The sequence below is a fragment of the Cottoperca gobio genome, chromosome 24, assembly GCF_900634415.1.
Source record: "Cottoperca gobio chromosome 24, fCotGob3.1, whole genome shotgun sequence".
NCBI classification, from domain to species: Eukaryota; Metazoa; Chordata; class Actinopteri; order Perciformes; family Bovichtidae; genus Cottoperca; species Cottoperca gobio.
Window position 1 is genome coordinate 8,726,259 of NC_041378.1, and position 17,318 is coordinate 8,743,576.

Below are 17,318 nucleotides of genomic sequence, written 5' to 3' on the forward strand. Positions count from 1 at the left end.
GTTAACGCTAGTTGCTGTGGTAACCGGCGACTAGTAACCTTGGATGGCTAAAGTTAGGTTACGTAGAGGTAACGTAGTTATTATCCTAGTTTACAAACGATGATACAAGTTTAAGGGTTAAAAAAGGTTATAAGAATGCCCCAAAGTAACGGTAAGAAAACTTTTGAAATATGAAAGCAATTATGTGTGACTAATACAACTTTTATGTAACGTTAAAGGCCAAATAACTAGTGTTCAGATTACAAGAAACGGACATATGTCAAGTCTTTCATTTCTGTTAATGACTTTTGATTATCTCTGTGCATTGGTATTTAATAAGCTCAAGTGGACCGTTTCGTGGACAATCTAATAGAAGATGAAGTTGAGAGAGAGGCACTTCTTGCCAAACCCACCTGCTTCATCATCGTTGGAAGACCGGTAATATTTTGTTTCTTCCACACACACACACACACACACACACACACACACACACACACACACACACACACACACACACACATACACACATGGTTTCCCAGAGGTAGCTACACACACGTCCATAACTGGTCTTCCTAAGGTGAATGTGAAGATTTAAACACACCTGTACAGGACTGTCTCAGAAAATTAGAATATTGTGATATAGTTCTTTATTTTCTGTAATGCAATTAAAAAAACAAAAATGTCATACATTCTGGATTCATTACAAATCAACTGAAATATTGCAAGCCTTTTATTATTTTAATATTGCTGATTATACATACAGCTTAAGAAAACTCAAATATCCTATCTCTAAATATTAGAATATCATGAAAAAGTATACTAGTAGGGTGTTCAACGAATCACTTGAATCGTCTAATTAACTCGAAACACCTGCAAGGGTTTCCTGAGCCTTGAAAAACACTCAGCTTGGTTCAGTAAACTAAATCACAAGTATGGGGAAGACTGCTGATCTGACTGCTGTCCAGAGGACCATCATTGACACCCTCCATCAGGAGGGTAAGACACAAAAAGAAATGTCTCAAAGAGCAAGCTGTTCACAAAGTGCAGTTTCAAAGCACATCCACAAAAAGTCTGTTGGAAGGGGGAAATGTGGCAGGAAACGCTGCACAACCAAGAGAGATGACCGCAGCCTTAACAGCATTGTGAAGAAGAGTCGCTTCCAGAATTTGGGGGAGCTTCAAAGACAGTGGACTGAAGCTGGAGTCCAGGTATCAAAAGCCACTGTTCACAGACGTGTCCGGGAAATGGGCTACAATAGCCGTATTCCCATGGTCAAGCCACTTCTGAACTCAAGACAACGGAAGAAGCGTCTGACTTGGGCTATGGAAAAGAAGCACTGGACAGTTGCAGAGTGGTCCAAAGTCCTCTTTTCAGACGAAAGCAAGTGTTGTATTTCATTTGGAAGTCAAGGCGCCAGAGTCTGGAGAAAGGCTGGAGAGGAGCAAAATCCAAGTTGCTTGAAATCCAGTGTGAAGTTCCCACAGTCAGCGATGGTTTGGGGAGCCATGTCAGCTGCTGGTGTTGGTCCACTGTGTTTCATCAAGCCCAGAGTAAATGCAGCTGTGTACCAAGAGATTTTAGAGCACTACATGCTTCCGTCTGCTGAAAAGCTCTATGGAGATGAGGAATTCATTTTCCAGCATGATCTGGCACCTGCCCACAGTGCCAAAACCACCAGTAACTGGTGTACTGACCATGGCATTACTGTCCTCGATTGGCCTGCCAATTCCCCTGACCTGAACCCCATAGAGAATATGTGGGGTATTGTGAAGAAGAAGCTGAAAGACACCAGACCCAACAATGCTAATGAGCTAAAGGCCGCTATTGAAGCATCCTGGGCATCCATAACACCTCAGCAATGCCACAGGCTGATTGCCTCCATGCCACGCCGCATTGATGCAGTAATCCGTGCAAAAGGATTCCCAACCAAGTACTGAGTGCATTAATGGACATTTTCAAATGTTTGATTTTGTTTTGCTGTTATAAATCTTTTTTTTTTACTTGGTCTGAGGAACTATTCTAATTTTTTGAGATAGGATTTTTGAGTTTTCTTAAGCTGTAAGCCATAATCAGCAATATTAAAATAATAAAAGGCTTGCAATATTTCAGTTGATTTGTAATGAATCCAGAATGCATGACATTTTTGTTTTTTTAATTGCCTTACAGAAAATAAAGAACTTTATCACAATATTCTAATTTTCTGAGACAGTCCCTGTATATAGATAGTGAAATGTCTCATCACAGATGATTAGCTAGTTGAATATAAAGACAACGTTGCCATTCTTCATCTTATCATTTCCCATCAGTGACCAACATGTTTTGGCTGTTGATGAGGCAAATATGTATGGAGCATGAATGTATTACGTCAAACAAGTAAACACAATGAGTATCACACATGTAATAGTGTCTTTTTTTTATACAATGCTGGGAATCTAGTACCAACAAGTCCTACATGTTAAGAATGTAGATTTGCACTTAACATTGCTGGGTGCAGTAAGCTTCCAGGTCTTAGTCTCCACTCCCCAACCACAATTGAACCACAGCACACCAAAACACTGCCATTTTTAAAAAATACCTACCGTGTCATATAACCCAGGGACTTGATATCAGTTTTATGGCATTCTTTGTGACAGGGTGTTGGCAAATCCACTTTGGCTAAGAAAATAGCAGAGTCCTGGAAGTGTATCTTGATAGATGGTAAGTACAGTTGATCTATTTCTGGTCCTTGTCAAATAAATTAATTCAGATATTTATCATCAGCTTCTATAATATTTCAGATACAGATCTGCTCAACACACACATTCAAAATAAAACAAAGGATGGCATAGAGGTGAGTATCATTTTCTTTGTGATTGAGCAGAAAGATTAACCTGATCATTTTTTATATCATGTGTTTTCCATATACATCTTTTTTTTATGGTGTATGATATTATTGCTTTTTTTCTGACCATTTTAGCTGTTGAATATCTTATCTGAGGGGAGAGGTGTCCCAGAAGACATGGTGATCCAGCTGATTATTGCCAGGCTTAACACACCAGATGTGGAGCACTATGGTAAATCCTGTAGCTCAAAATGTATTTCTATCTGTTTCAACACAGTGGTCAGATTGCACAGCAGCAGCCTGTCATTTAAAACACGGCTATGTGAGCTTTGCCACTGCTAACACTTGATAACACATGTGTTGTTATACAGGGTATGTACTGAGCTGCCTGCCGTTCATGTCGGAAGAGTGTCTGAAGATTCACGAGCAGCTCGAGCTGATCAAAAACCTCAAACTAAAACCGGATTTCATCATCAACATCAAGGTTAACCACATGTCCTCTATTTAGAGTTGAGCATGAAGCAACAATTAATTCACATTTCTTTTTCTTTTTAAATAAACCTTTTAAGTATTTGCACTTTGCAGAGTTCATATTCTGACAAAGGTTTGCACATCTGAGATTTGTTTGATTATGAACTTAACATACCCATCTCCCACCAGTGTGCAGACAAGGACCTGATCCATCGGCTGTCAGGTCTGAAGCAGCACCCAGAGACAGGGCAGCTGTACAGCAGGGAGCCGTGGAAGCGTGAGGAGTTGTTTAACAAGAAGAGGGACAACAAGGACGAGGAAGTGGAGGATGAGGATGAAGAAAAGCAGGTATGGCTCCAGGGAAAACACCTCTCTCCACTGGGTTTAGTAATTAATTTGGTTTTATTATTACAATTATTAATATTGGTATTATTATTATTTGGTTCCCCTATTTCATTATGTTGTATTATTTGGACACAGAAAAATGTTTGATTTTGACTTTTTTATTTTATTTTATTCATTCTAATTTAGTTTATTTTTCCCGATGAGTAATTATTTTCACAACATTAAACTTTAAATCTTAAACAAGAAAGCTGTCATAATTTCCTATTACACAAACAAACACGTGGTTTTTTTTTTTGCTTGCAGGCCGTGGGAGAAGAACTCCAAAAGGATATAATTGACCAAATGGTGTGGACACCTGAGAATTTGGCCACAAATGCTTTTCATAGAATCAACATGTACAAGAATACGATGCTCAGATCCACTGGAGGTGAGTTACACAGGGCTCCAACATTTCTGAATGGGTCACACATGAATTAAGAAGTTAAATAAACATGTCACTCGCCACACATAATGCAGCTAGAAGTTGGGCTAATCCTTTGAAATGAAGTCAACCATTTCTTGCACAATGTAAATTATGATTGTTGGATTATCATGGGGATTTGTTTATGCTGTATATAGGTTTAGGTTTTCTTTTAGAGTAAACTATAAATGAATTGATATTATTTTCAGGACTACATGACAGACCACAACCCCCTCTACCTGTTGGAGCTGGATGGAAATAACACACCTGAAGAGCTGCACTTGGTAATGACATAAAAAACATTATAAACAACACAAATGTTGCATATCATATGCTTTTGAATTTTTTTTGTCCCCATAGCATATTTATAATTAGCAGGCAACGTTAGTCCGGTGCTAGCTTAAATGTTAGTGTGTGTGCGTTTGAGCAGAAATGTGCAAGTTCAACTACCTACATGTATTCTGTGGGCTGACTCTATTTTGTTGATTGTCTTGTCTCTAGTCTGTAATGTCCCGTCTTGGATCGATGGCAGTAAAGCCTGTTTCCATTCCAGTCCTCCTCCACCAGGCTGATGATGAAGAATTACCAGAAGAAGTTGACACGGTTTGGCATTATTGTCCATATTCATATATATTTTTTCTTTTAAAGTAGTTCAAACAACCTGCTGATGCAAGAATAAATGTGCCTGTTGCTTTGATGCACAAACGGGCGTTTTAAACACACTACCTCCACTGATTCCACTCCTGATTTAACTAGAAGTACTTTAATCCTGAGTCCATCTCTTTTCCAGGAGGACCTATTGAGAATGATGTTCTCCTCCCGAACAGTGTCCCAGGGCTTTGGATGGGGGAGGAGTCGCTGGGGCCGAACTTGTCCTGTGGCTCTGAGGGAGGGCAAGGTCATTCCTGGCAAGCCTAAATTATCTGTAGGGTGAGTGATCTTTTGTGGCCAGGTGAAACATCTATCCAATAGCTTCAAATGAGACTAAAAATGTAAACCAATTCTCATTTCAACCCCTGTGCAGCTTTCAAGACAAAGTGTACATCCTGTCATCTCAGGAGGCCTACCAGAAGTTTGTCACAAACCCCCGACGGTACTTACTTCCTCCGATGCCCAGGCCCCCTTGCAGAGTTTCCATCATTGGACCTCCACAGGCAGGGAAGAGCACTCTCTGTAAGCTTTTAGCTCAGCACTACAACGCATTGGTGATTGATATGGAGGCATTGGTGCAGCCGGTTCTGGCCAAGGTTGAGCAGGAGAGGCTTGACAAAATCAAAGAGGAAACAACACATGTCGCTATAGAGAAAATAAAGATGAAGATGGAGCAGAATACAGGCAAGTTGAGTTTTGCAGAATATGACGATATTCACTTTCACCTGTACAGTTGTATCGTATATATTGTAAAAGACAACAATGTTGTTTTTGAGATAACTTCAACACAATGCTTAATAACTATTCTACTAACAAATCATAACATATTGTATAAATCATTATTTGTATTTTTTTGAGACTTCATGTTAATGTTGTAAATATTTGTATTTCATCAGATGAAACCAATTCTGTGGAGGGTAAGATGTAAACATATTTCTTTACTCTTTCTGTCTCTGTCTCTGGCGCAAACAGACAAACAGACAAACAGACAAACAGACAAACAGACATGGATAAATAAACCATTTCTATTTTACATATACTGTACACGCAGTCTGCTCATGCCGCGTTGAGTTTTTTGTTTTTTGCTGTTCTCAGTGACAGAGGATCATTCAGAGGTACAATCCATTGTGCTCACTGCGCTGGAAGAAGCCAAACATATGAGCACTTCTCCCTTGAGCCTGTATGTTGAGGTACTGAAGAAACATGTAAAAGAGGTATGTCAAATATCTGAAACATGGCAGATGCATTTACACAAGCTTTTTGGTCCTAAAAGAAAAATCATTCCTTCTATATATTTTTATATTGACATTCTTTTTTTTATGTATTGAATTTATTCGAAAGAAATTATGTCAAAGTTGAACCAAATTAATGAACCTACACATTCTGATGTTACAGATTGAAGAGGCTGGCACTGATGCAGATGTCAGGACTGGCTGGGTACTTGACAACTTCCCCAAGAACGTTTCCCAAATGAACTCCTTACAGCAAGCTGGAATCTTGCCAGACATCGTCTTCTGTCTCAGAGACAGTGATAGCAATCTGGGTACGAGACACAGACACAATGCGTCACAAACAATGTTTTAATTAGACTTGAGTCGATTTGAATTCTGTCAGTGTTCATGCATCATTGCCTCTTCAATGTGTTGAACAGTTTTGAACAGATTGTATGAGACAAACAAGGAGAGCGTGGACGAAGCAGTAAGGAAGAGGTTGCAGGACGAACAATCAGAGAAGGAGAAACGGGCTTTGTGAGTGCAGGTGCAATGATGCTGTCAAGGTTTATGGGTTGTTATATCTGAAATTGATTGTTTATGCAGCTTTCGTTCTTCATTTCTCTCCATTTTAGAAGCCAGAAGGAGCCAGATTTGGAGGGAGAAGCGAAGCATGCAGAGCTGCAAACAAATCTAGACACAGTTGCGGAAGAGAGCGAAGGTATCATCTGTCGGTCTAAAAGCAACCTATACTCACAAATGCTCCCTGATCCTGTAGAATTTGACCAGCACTGTTTGTCAAAGCATTCATTTATTTCCTTTATTTCCAATCACTCATACCTTTTTTTATATTTACAAACTATGCTGTTTGTAAGCAGCTTTGAACTAAAAAATATATATTTCCTTCTCCTTCTCCTCAAGCTGCGGTACTACCTGATCATTGGGACTCGGGTTATCCAGACAGCCCGGAGATGAACGATTATAAACTGCAACTGAAACAATTTTTGTCCGAATGGGAACAAATGCAGTCCGCTTTAGCTGTCGCTCACTCGTCACTGGAGATAGGCGACAAAAGCCCCGAAGAACTGCTTCAAGAGATGGTCCTTCAGATGGAGAGTGAGCGTAACTCTTTTTGAAATATCAATAACATTCTTTTTAATTTGTTGGAATGGGCAGTCAGGTTTCAAGTAGATTTATTATAACTATATTATACTTATGAGAAATGTTTTCAAATTCCTAAATGTATATATTTTAAATGATTTATGTAATAATGTGATTACTACTGCTACTGCTGCTGGGTGCCATGCTTGGTAGGAAAAGCTCCTAATCCAATCTGGTTTACATGAATGATTTGTCAGAACCCTTTGAGTATGTGTCCTGGGAACTGTCAGCAATGGACCTGGAAAAGGAGGATATGGGGGAGCTGGAGAGGTCCGAGGAAGGCAGCAGTGACAATGGCACAGTAGAGGAGGAGGATGAAGTCAGTAAACAAAAAAAGCATACTTTGACTTTATCTATTTACAATTGAAGATGCTGAAAATACAGGCCCGTTTTACTGCTTTGTTGTCAATCAATAACATGAACAAACCTTTAACAGCAACTCTTTCCTCTCAATGAAAGCAGGGGGACACATCAGTCAAGAGATTCTTAGGCGATACTCTTCATTTCTGCCCTGTGGCCTTAAAAAAACGCAACATCCTGTGGCCCTGTACGGATGAAATTGGCGCCAAGTACCGTGAGAAGACCTTCTTCTTCTCAAGCCAAGAAGCCAGGGAGTCCTTCCTTCAGAACCCTGCAGCGTTTGTTACACAGACTGCACCTCTCAAGGTACGAGCTGACATAAGAAGAGAAAGGAAAAAAAGTCATAGTAAGAGAAGCAAAACAATCCGTAACGAGTTTCTTATTTTTCTTTCAAAGCCTCCTGCCCTGCGGATCTTTTTGCTTGGCACCCGAGGGTCAGGCAAGACCACTCATGGTGGGTGGCTCGCTCAGCAGCTCGGCATCTTCCATATTCAGTTCAGGGAGCAACTCCAAATGCTGATTATGGCCAAGACAAAGAAGCGGGTACTTTCTACGGATGAGGTAGATTCTTCAGAGGAGTCTTCTGAAGACTTGCGGGCCCTGATAGAGGAAGTCAGGGGGAAGGACGAGAAGGAGACGGAGGAAACCTCTGCCAACGAGGTTGACATTGAGGTCAGCTTCTTTTCCTGTAGCAGGATTTCTAGTTGTATGGGGCCTCAATTTGTGACGAATTATGGTAAATGATTGTGTCTTTAGCAGGAAGAGGTTCTGACTGATGAGGAAAAGGCCATCAAAGCCTACCTGTCTGATGGAGATCCACTGACTCCACAGATCCTGGATACAGTTATTGCACCATACTGGAAACAGGAACCATACATGTAGGTGTACACACACTCAAAAATGCACACTTCCTGCCCCTCCTTCTTAAAGTAAAAGTTTGACATTTTTGTAGTTTTGCTATTACTGTCTCGCTAACGTTAGATGAGGAGATTGATACAACTCTCCTATCTGTATGTAAAATATGAAGCTATTTGCTTTATGGTAAGCTAACTTAGCTTAGTGTAAAGACTGGAAATAAGGGGAAACAGCTAGCCTGGCTCTTTCTTAAGGCAACAAAATGAATCTACCAGCACCTTTAAAGTTTAACACGTTGTATCTTGTTTGCTAAATTACTCCTGGCAGTAGCTTTATATTTACTGTAACTAATGTAATGTACAGTAATATTAACTCTCAACAAGTGGGCGAATAAGAAATGTCAACATGTCTTTAATAAATCACCATATAAATCTCTCATTCTGCTTATTTCACCTCTTAGAAACCCAGGCTCACATACAGACCTTTCACACACTTCCGTACATTTTACATGTGTGTTTATTTTGTACACCTGACAACACAAGCTATTTGTTGACCCGGACATTCTGCACGTTGTAGGTCAACAGGTTTTATTTTGGAGGGCTTCCCTCACGATTCCGATGAGGTGCAGTACATGTCGCAGCGGCAGCTTTTCCCTGACCATGTGGTAATTATGTTGGTGGATGTCACGGATGTTCAAAAGCGCCTGTTGCCGGCATCCCTGGAGAGCTGGCGTGAGCGCCACAACCACCGTGAAGCGCAGCTGAACCTCCTTCGGGATCTACGCAAGAAGAACCAGGTAAGCACATGAACACTTACTAGAATAACTTTTTCTGCTAACTTCAATATCAGACAATATTCCTGCTGTGTGTCCGGACAGTGACTGTATATTGTGTGAGTATCTGGCACAAGCATAGCTATCTCTTTGGTACAGGAGGAGAACGTTGCAAAGAGAAGGGCTGAACTCACAGAGGCAGCCAAAACAAAGGTAAGAAAACTTATTATATCCACCGTCATCCCGTCTCCATCATGGCTTAATCCCCTTTCCTCCCATCGCCAACTCATCAGTTGAGATATCGTGATGATGAGGAAGACGACGAAGAGGATGAAGCTGCAGGAAACATAGAGGATGAGATAGAGGCCACGCTGGAGGAGGAGTTCCCTTTAGAAGAGGATAATGAAGACATGGAGAGTGAGGAGACTGAGGAGGCAGCGTCCGAGAGGCTGGAGATGGAGATTGCAGAGCGTTATGTGACAGATGAAAACAACCTCGATATTGTGACGGTACAAAGACTAAAAGAACAATAGAGGAAATGAACTTGCAAGACATGCATATTTGGTTACCTCACCCATATCATGCAGCTATTATTTAAGAATATCATTATATATCAAGTCATGACTAGTTTTACAATATCCATAACAAGCAAGGTGAAGTTATTTTTGACTACAAGAACACATCTTTTGATACTAAGGTGACTTTATGTGGTCTTCATAATATACAGTATGTTATGTTCACGTATTGTACTTTACTTATGCTCATGTTTTCTGCTTTGTCATCAGGAGCTCTTGAATGATCTAAACATATCCAAAATGTTAATCAGTGCATCTCGCAAGCTCCGGATCATGCGGCATCAGCTGCTCCAGAAAATCCAGCCCCTGCTGACCAACAGGGAGTCACTCTTCCAGAAATGCCAACCCATCTCATACAGCCTGGCACATAAGCTGCTGCTCTCTTCCTATAAGCTCCACAGTGCCTTTGGCTGCTGGGATCCCATAAAGGTAGGCGTAATTACAGAATGACCACTACGTCTTTTTATCTGTGGGATGAGGCCATTTCAGATACTAGTACACCTTTTATCTTTTGTGTTGTACATAGTGTGTTTTAACATATTGTGTAATCTAATCACATCCCCCTTTTCTACAGCAATACAAAGAGAGAGATTTGATCCAGCCTCTGCAGTGGCCCCTCAATGCCACACATCCCCTGATCTTCCATCAGTATATCTACTTCTTTGCGTCTAAGGAGAACCGCAACACATTTATGCTGAACCCCTTAAAGTACCTCAGGCAGCCAAAGCCCACCCTGTCCCTTCCTGTTAAAATAGCTGTTGTTGGACCACCTAAATCTGGAAAAACCACTGGTAAGACTCAAGACAGCTGGAAAATCATCCAGTTGTTTCTTTTGCATTTTCTCAGAAGCTTATCTCTCTCTTCTTTCTTTTATTCACGTTCTGCTTTTCTCTCACTTTAATTCAACTCTCCAGCGGCGCAGACGTTCGCTCAGAGATATGGCTTGGCCCGTCTGTCCATTGGAGGGGTTATGCGTATGGTGCTTAACAATTATGAGCACACTGATCTGGCTGTCCAGATGAAAAAGCATCTCTCCCAGGGACTCATTGTGCCTGATGAACTGGCCATCCAGTGTCTGGAGGTGGCACTCATGAGCTCGGTCTGCAGCACTCGAGGGTAAGCCAGGTCTTGTACGTTATTAGAAAAACATTTTTACCTTAAAATAACTTGCGTTTATTTGTTTCAAGACGAAGACTGAATCTGAACATGCTGTACTTTGTTATTCCTGCGTGAGAGTGAAGGCAATATTTATTGGTGATCCCAGGTTTGTGTTGGATGGCTTTCCGAAGACACTTAAGCAGGCTGAGCTGATGGGATCTCGGAGCATCATCCCCATGATAGTAGTTGAGCTGGAGCTGGACACAGTGGAGGTGCTGAAGAGAGGCTTTCTGGACAAGATGAAGCCCGACAAGTGAGAGAAGAAACATCAATAGCAACTATAAATACACATCAGAAACCACAAGTCTGAGAGCTGTTTTTAAAATCACAAACCTTCAAGGTTAAAGCAATAAAATGCATCCTGTCCCCCTTCTCTCGTCCCACTGCAGGATTCACCTGATGCACGACAGCTCAGAGATCCTCCACATTAATAACTCCTGTTACAAGCAGGAGATGGAGCATGTGAGGAAACACTTCCAACAACAATATCAGAACTGGATCCTGCTCGATGGTTTAAAGAGCAAATGGTGGATCTGGAACAGCATTATAAAGGAGGTCAGCTTCAGCATGAAATATATCCACAGCTACCTGGAGAGGACGCGCAGCAGTAAGTACTAGAAGCTTAGACAGGCATCAGCTCAGCAAGGTTTTTTACACCTAAAGTAAAATAACATGCCCAAATCGTATGCATTAAAACTTGCATTTAATCCAGATCACTCTTAAGCATTAGTTCAACCTCCCCATGCTTTTACATGTTTGCAGGGCAAGCAGCCTGCGTCAACAGACTGTGCATCACACCCAAGGAGCTGCAGTATCGGCTCGGGGAGTTTGGTCAGTACTGCCCCGTCTGCCTGGCTCTACATCATCACCTGGTGGACCGCTCAGACATCGCAGCTTTAACTCACGCAGCTGAGTACAGGGGACAGTATTACAAGATGTGTGGCGAAGACCATTTAGAGGTCAGTGTAGTGGAGCATGCACAAATGATTATTGAAAAGTGTTCAAGCCAAATTCAGCTGATATTTCTTGTTTTCAGTTATTTCAAGTTCTGTGCATGATTTCTGTCACTATCCAGTGGAACAAATGATTTATATATCATACTATGAAATGATGCAGGATATACAAAATGCAAACCTTTTTAGAGTTGCGTTTATAATAGCAGATTTAACCGTGCAAATAGATTATGTTAGCTGTGACTGAAAGACTGAGTAACATTTTGATGTTGCTCTCTCCACCACAGCGGTTCCTGAACACTCCAGATCAGTTTGTGGCTCCTGACTGCCCACACACTCTCCCACCACCTGATCTGCTGCCAAGTAAGATAACTGAGAGCCAGGTGAAGAACAGGTTCCCACAGCAAGTTGAGATGAAGGGATTCTGCTCGGTCACTTATCTGGATGGAAAGCAAAGGTACACACACATGTAATGTTCAAATCTAACTCTGGCTCCTGCTTGATTAGTTATTTTTTTATCATGTCTTGAGAATACATTTTCTAAGACATTTTTAAGACGCAAAACAAAATGAGTCAACGCAAAGGGATTCCTGTGTGTACAGAAATATGTACGGACAGTACTGTGTACTAACCAAACAGCTAATTCGAATTTTATTAGAAACAAATTAAACGGTTTCAACTGTAAAATCAGTTAGTGTGTGTTTATGATACATGATTGGAATTAATTTATAAAGGGATTAATAGAGGTTTTCATTTATCAGTGCAAACCATTACAAGTTATTTTATGTATTAGGTCTACTTAAGTGATCCCTGGCTCTCTATTCACTATTGGAAAACCTTAGAAAGTGCATTTTAAAAGCACATAATGAAAATAATAATATTAAGAAAGTATTCAAAACAAACAAAAGCATGGCAACACTACATGCCAACAAATAGAGCAAATATGTCAAGAGGACTTCATTTGTGTCAGATTTCTTCTTACTACTCTTTACCGTGTTTCTCTATTCATGGAGGGTTTGTTTGTCCTCAGGTATGAAGCTCTGGTTCGAGGAAAGATGCAATATGCTGTTGAATACAGAGAGAGGATCTACATTTTTGAGACAAAGCAGAAACAGGACAAGTTTTTGAGGTACGGAGCCATTTCTTTGTATATTTCAGGTTTTTATTCAGTCGTGCATATCAATAGTATCTAAAAATCTTCCCAATACTTTTATTAAAGACAGTGTAGTTGTATTTTGGCATGATGAATAGTATATTAAGGTGAAAGTTGGTGGTGATATATTACCTTTAAAGGATTCCTGAAACCTACTGGGACCAGAAGCTGCCCAGTAAAGTTCCTCCGCTTTGTGAACCTGTACCTCTCACCTCCCTTCCAACGTTGGGCTACCTGGAACAGGTCAGACTCAAACACATCATTTCATATAAGTGTGTTTCTGAAGTCTCTTTGACATCTGCCCTGCTTTGAGTTAAGCCTGTATTTCTTTAGGGTGTGGCAGTATCAGTCATCAAGGCCATGACAGCTGTTGGGTGTCTCAAACCAAAGTATCCTTTCCTCAGTATACAAAGATCATCACTCCTCTATGTGGCCTTCTATCTGAAAGGTGAGCAAGATGTCAAGGCAGCCTAAGGCTACAATGATGTGTCATGTGTGAATTGCTTGAACTTAATAAGGATGGTGGTAATTATGTTATTATATATTTAATTGATCTATTTACTTTAGCTTTAGTAAAAACCTGGTAAAATCGTATCCAACTAATGAACTCAAGCTCTTAATATTTATAGCTTTCAACCCCGAGAGCACAGACTACAGCCGCCAGAAGTACAAAAAGAAGCTGGCCTCGTTTGAAGAGAACTGTGCGCTCATTCCCTACTTGAGCTCAACAATGAGAGGGAACTACAGGCCTCCCAGTGAACGTCCTATTGACTTTGAGTTCAAACTGAATAGATTCCTGGACTTGAGAGACTTGCCGGGTGCCAACAGTGTGCTGTAACTGTGTCTGCTTTGAAAGCTTAACTATTGCCTGCTATTTAAAATTGTGTGCAGAACTGTGTGACAACAAGGTCATTAGAAAGCAACCTGCTGGAAAAGTTTATTGTATCACGAGCTGCATGCAATAAAACATTCTCCACTGTCATGGCTGGAATTTCTTTTTGGCTTGGGTCATAAACGTTGCTTCTATGCAGCTTGTTTACGCTACTGAACACTGCACTTTGCCTTTCTTGCATCACATTTTACATGACACAAAATTAAAGAAACAAAATCGTTCTCAGGATAATGGCTACGGATTTTCAAAACAATCTTTAATCTGTGAATAAAATAAAAGAGACTCTAAATAAATTGTTAAGAACATTCAAAGTTAATTTAGAATATGTTGGAGTGGAGACCCTCTGTTAGCAGTACATTGCTTTGCTGCAGCAGTGTCTGCCTTCAGCTGTCATGTAAATTACATTATGCATTATCATCAACAAATCCTCCTTTCTGTTAAATAGTAGAAGGTAGACTAACTAATTGTTGCAGTTAATCTTCATCATAATGTCTCTCTCCTTAATTAGTAGAGGCTTTGTTTTGCCTTGGTGTTTATTTATAATCATGAGACCCACCCATTCACTTTTGTCCTCTGAGGTGGACTTTGTTTTTTGGTCCTTTACTCTGAGCTTGTACATGCATCTGCATTGAATTCAATTGCACCTCACTGAGGACATCCTGGGCTTTTCAGACATGTGACATAAATGGGGGTGTGACTAAGAAAAAGTTAATCCATCAAGCACAAGCACATTTTATGGAAAGAAAAATGATAAGTATGTAATCTTGTAATAAGCCGTTTTTTAGTTCAATATTTTTGATTAATTCTAGTAAGGGAACATCTTAGGAGTTAGTGTAGTGAGTTTTCAGAGCAGTGTAATAATAATTTGACCTAAAACAACATGTATTTATCAATGTCCTCTGTGGAGGACACGGGGATGTGCTTTCTATTAATTTCCTTATAAAAGGAGGCAGTCCTTCTCTCACTGCCCAGGGTGGTGCATGGAGACTGGATTAAATTCATCCGGTGATGGAGCGCCAGGCTGCTGTTTTGCATAATTTGGACCCGATGTCCTCTACTGACAGACAAAAAAAACATAAATTAAAACATATTTTTTGAGTTTTGCTTTAGTTATTATGTTATTTCCACCCCAAAGACTTATGTGAAAGTTGAAACCTTTTTTCTCTGGGTCTCAGGAGGATTTATATATATTGTTTAAATAAACCTGGCACAAATTAGGGAAAGCAACAGATGTGCTCATTTGCATTTAAACGGCTAAAGTCGAACCTTTGTTATTTTATGTCCACGAATCGTCATTTATTTAACAAACAGGGTTTTCAGACACAGGCTACTTTTGTTATTAAGGTGCACATATTAAAAGTATTTTTTCAGTTGTCAATAAAAGCTAGCGATCTCGTTTATCCACGCGAGATTGTCCCGGAAATAGTAGGCGCGAATTCGAGAAGCTGTGGTCCTCCATGTCAGCTGTGTTGTGAGTACGGCTGCAGCTAACTAGGTAAGCAGTCCCTACATGATCAAACCAGTCTTTGCAATTTCTTATGACGATGCACAACGAACTACAACATACTCAAACGCTGTCTAAATACTTATGTTTAGCTTGTAGCGTCAATCCCCTAGCTAAGCTAGCTTTGTAACGTCGGCTAACCTGATGCAACTATCCAACATCGCTGTTGTCCTTTCACTACATCTATTCTAACTGCCGGTTACCGAAAGACATTCATTTATACAAACCAACAAATAGTGTTTTTCAGCAGAAGACTCGGAGTAATAGTACAAGTAACACCTCGACTCTATGCTAGTAAAATGTGCTGTTTGTTTACTTTCAGTTTCATTTTCTCCCCAAATGCAGGTTAGGTTCCCAAGATGTCTAAAAGGAAAAGCAGCTCTGCCAGTGATAACCCGCACAAACGGGTCAGACCTGCGGTGGAGGAAGACGTGGAAGATGAAAATGATAGTAGCGAGGAAGATCCTCCATCGAATAAACAGGTTTGCACCGTCACTTTCAAGATGTAGAACATGCTGTCCTCTAGGTTTGGTTTCTACAGGGACATTATATCAACTAGTCATTTGGTTTCCTTTAATAACTCTGTCTTCATTGATTCTCTGAGAATGTTATAAAAAGATACTTATAGAGTAGTTGTATTACTATTGTATGATATTGTATGTATGTATTTGAGTAAAATGACATGCCCAGTTTCTTTTGTGTTGGTGCAGAGTGCCAGTGAGGTGCTGAGTGATGCAGGGATTGTGGAGAGCATCACACTGAAGAACTTCATGTGCCACTCTCACCTCGGGCCGTTCACTTTTGGTTCCAATGTCAACTTTGTTGTCGGCAACAATGGAAGTGAGTGTAACCTCTTACCGGTGGGGTATTCCATATCAGCATTAACTGAACTGACTTAAGAGAAATCCTTGTTTCCAATTCCAGAAACCAGGTTTTCTGAAAGTCTGTGCCTATTAAGCAACTAGACAATAGAGTGTGTCCTAACCTGTAGCTGTTGCATACAGATGTTAGTCAAAATGTGAAAGGTTTTATTTTTAAGTTACCAGGAAGAGCAGACTATCTTGACTCAAGTTTAATTTAGTTGCAGTACTTTACATGTGTTAATGTTGTTAAATCTTAAATTTGTAAGCAGGATTTTGGTTCTTCCAATAGGTAAACAATGTTTCACATTCACCCCAGACCCATGTTAGCATCATTAGGAGAGGAGCACTGATACAAATAACTAATTAGTCATTACTGATCCACAATAAACAGTCAAATATAGTTTTTTTTTCTGTAGTGGTGGAGGATTTAGCTTGTCTTTCTGTACAATATGTATTTCTTTATACTACGTGTTCAACATGTGCTGCTCTGTGGCCATCATAAAAATCACAGGTGTCTGTAGATATCCATCTTTCATTGATGTGTTTGCTTCTCAAGTCTGTATATTTAAGATTGTATCATGAATTATCTCGTTAGCCCAAGTTGGATCTGTGTAATGTCTTGAAACTAAAACTGACTTAAGTCAGACTTCTTACTAGATTAACCTTCTGTCTGGAATACTCTGTACTATGTTCTTTAGTGTCCGTCTTATCTTCCATTATTTATTTGTTTTTTACAGTGTCTAAAATATATGTATTTTTTCCTTGCACAAACTGCTTGTGTGACAGGTGGAAAGAGTGCCGTTCTGACCGCTCTCATAGTTTCCTTAGGCGGGAATGCACATGCCACAAACAGAGGATTGTCCCTCAAAGGTTTTGTGAAGGAAGGAGAAAGGTAAACCTTGCACCACATCATGTAAACTACATTATTCTTTGTCATGCAGGTTGTAGTTGCCTTTAAGCTCAACAGATCATGCAGAGATACCATAATTATGTCCCCCACTCTGCACTTTTTAAAATAATTTTCTAGTGTAAACAAATCTTCCATGAAGGCTTCTTTACACATTTGAGAAAGCATCGAGTATCTATTGTCTACTCTCTCAAGTCCCGTCATATATGTGAAATATTGCAAAGTAT

General features: G+C 40.1%; 2 protein-coding genes across 2 annotated transcripts in view; both read left to right on the top strand.

Annotated features, from left to right (window-relative positions):
• Nucleotides 1–24: 24 nt before the first annotated feature.
• Nucleotides 25–13,895, top strand: ak9 (adenylate kinase 9). The gene is given in 37 exon segments (XM_029425299.1): nt 25–151; nt 320–417; nt 2,613–2,676; nt 2,757–2,809; nt 2,936–3,032; nt 3,172–3,284; nt 3,461–3,619; nt 3,920–4,033; nt 4,035–4,043; nt 4,286–4,360; nt 4,578–4,679; nt 4,867–5,006; nt 5,101–5,411; nt 5,624–5,644; nt 5,823–5,941; nt 6,123–6,270; nt 6,379–6,475; nt 6,574–6,659; nt 6,860–7,054; nt 7,297–7,418; nt 7,562–7,765; nt 7,856–8,131; nt 8,216–8,337; nt 8,891–9,110; nt 9,246–9,299; nt 9,380–9,595; nt 9,872–10,090; nt 10,236–10,452; nt 10,576–10,777; nt 10,926–11,072; nt 11,209–11,426; nt 11,582–11,778; nt 12,060–12,229; nt 12,803–12,901; nt 13,066–13,168; nt 13,259–13,373; nt 13,555–13,895. Coding segments are annotated over 37 exon segments (5,127 nt in total). The 5' UTR covers nt 25–135; the 3' UTR covers nt 13,764–13,895.
• A 1,336-nt stretch (nt 13,896–15,231) lies between these two features.
• The window catches only part of LOC115003909 (structural maintenance of chromosomes protein 6), a 10,339-nt gene continuing 8,252 nt past the window's right edge, over nt 15,232–17,318 (top strand). Inside the window, exons 1-5 of the mRNA XM_029425850.1 lie at nt 15,232–15,312; nt 15,667–15,803; nt 16,032–16,161; nt 16,971–17,076; nt 17,287–17,314. Of these exons, the coding sequence (XP_029281710.1) occupies nt 15,681–15,803; nt 16,032–16,161; nt 16,971–17,076; nt 17,287–17,314 (387 nt within the window). The 5' untranslated portion in view covers nt 15,232–15,312; nt 15,667–15,680. The remainder of the gene's footprint in view (nt 15,313–15,666; nt 15,804–16,031; nt 16,162–16,970; nt 17,077–17,286; nt 17,315–17,318) is intronic.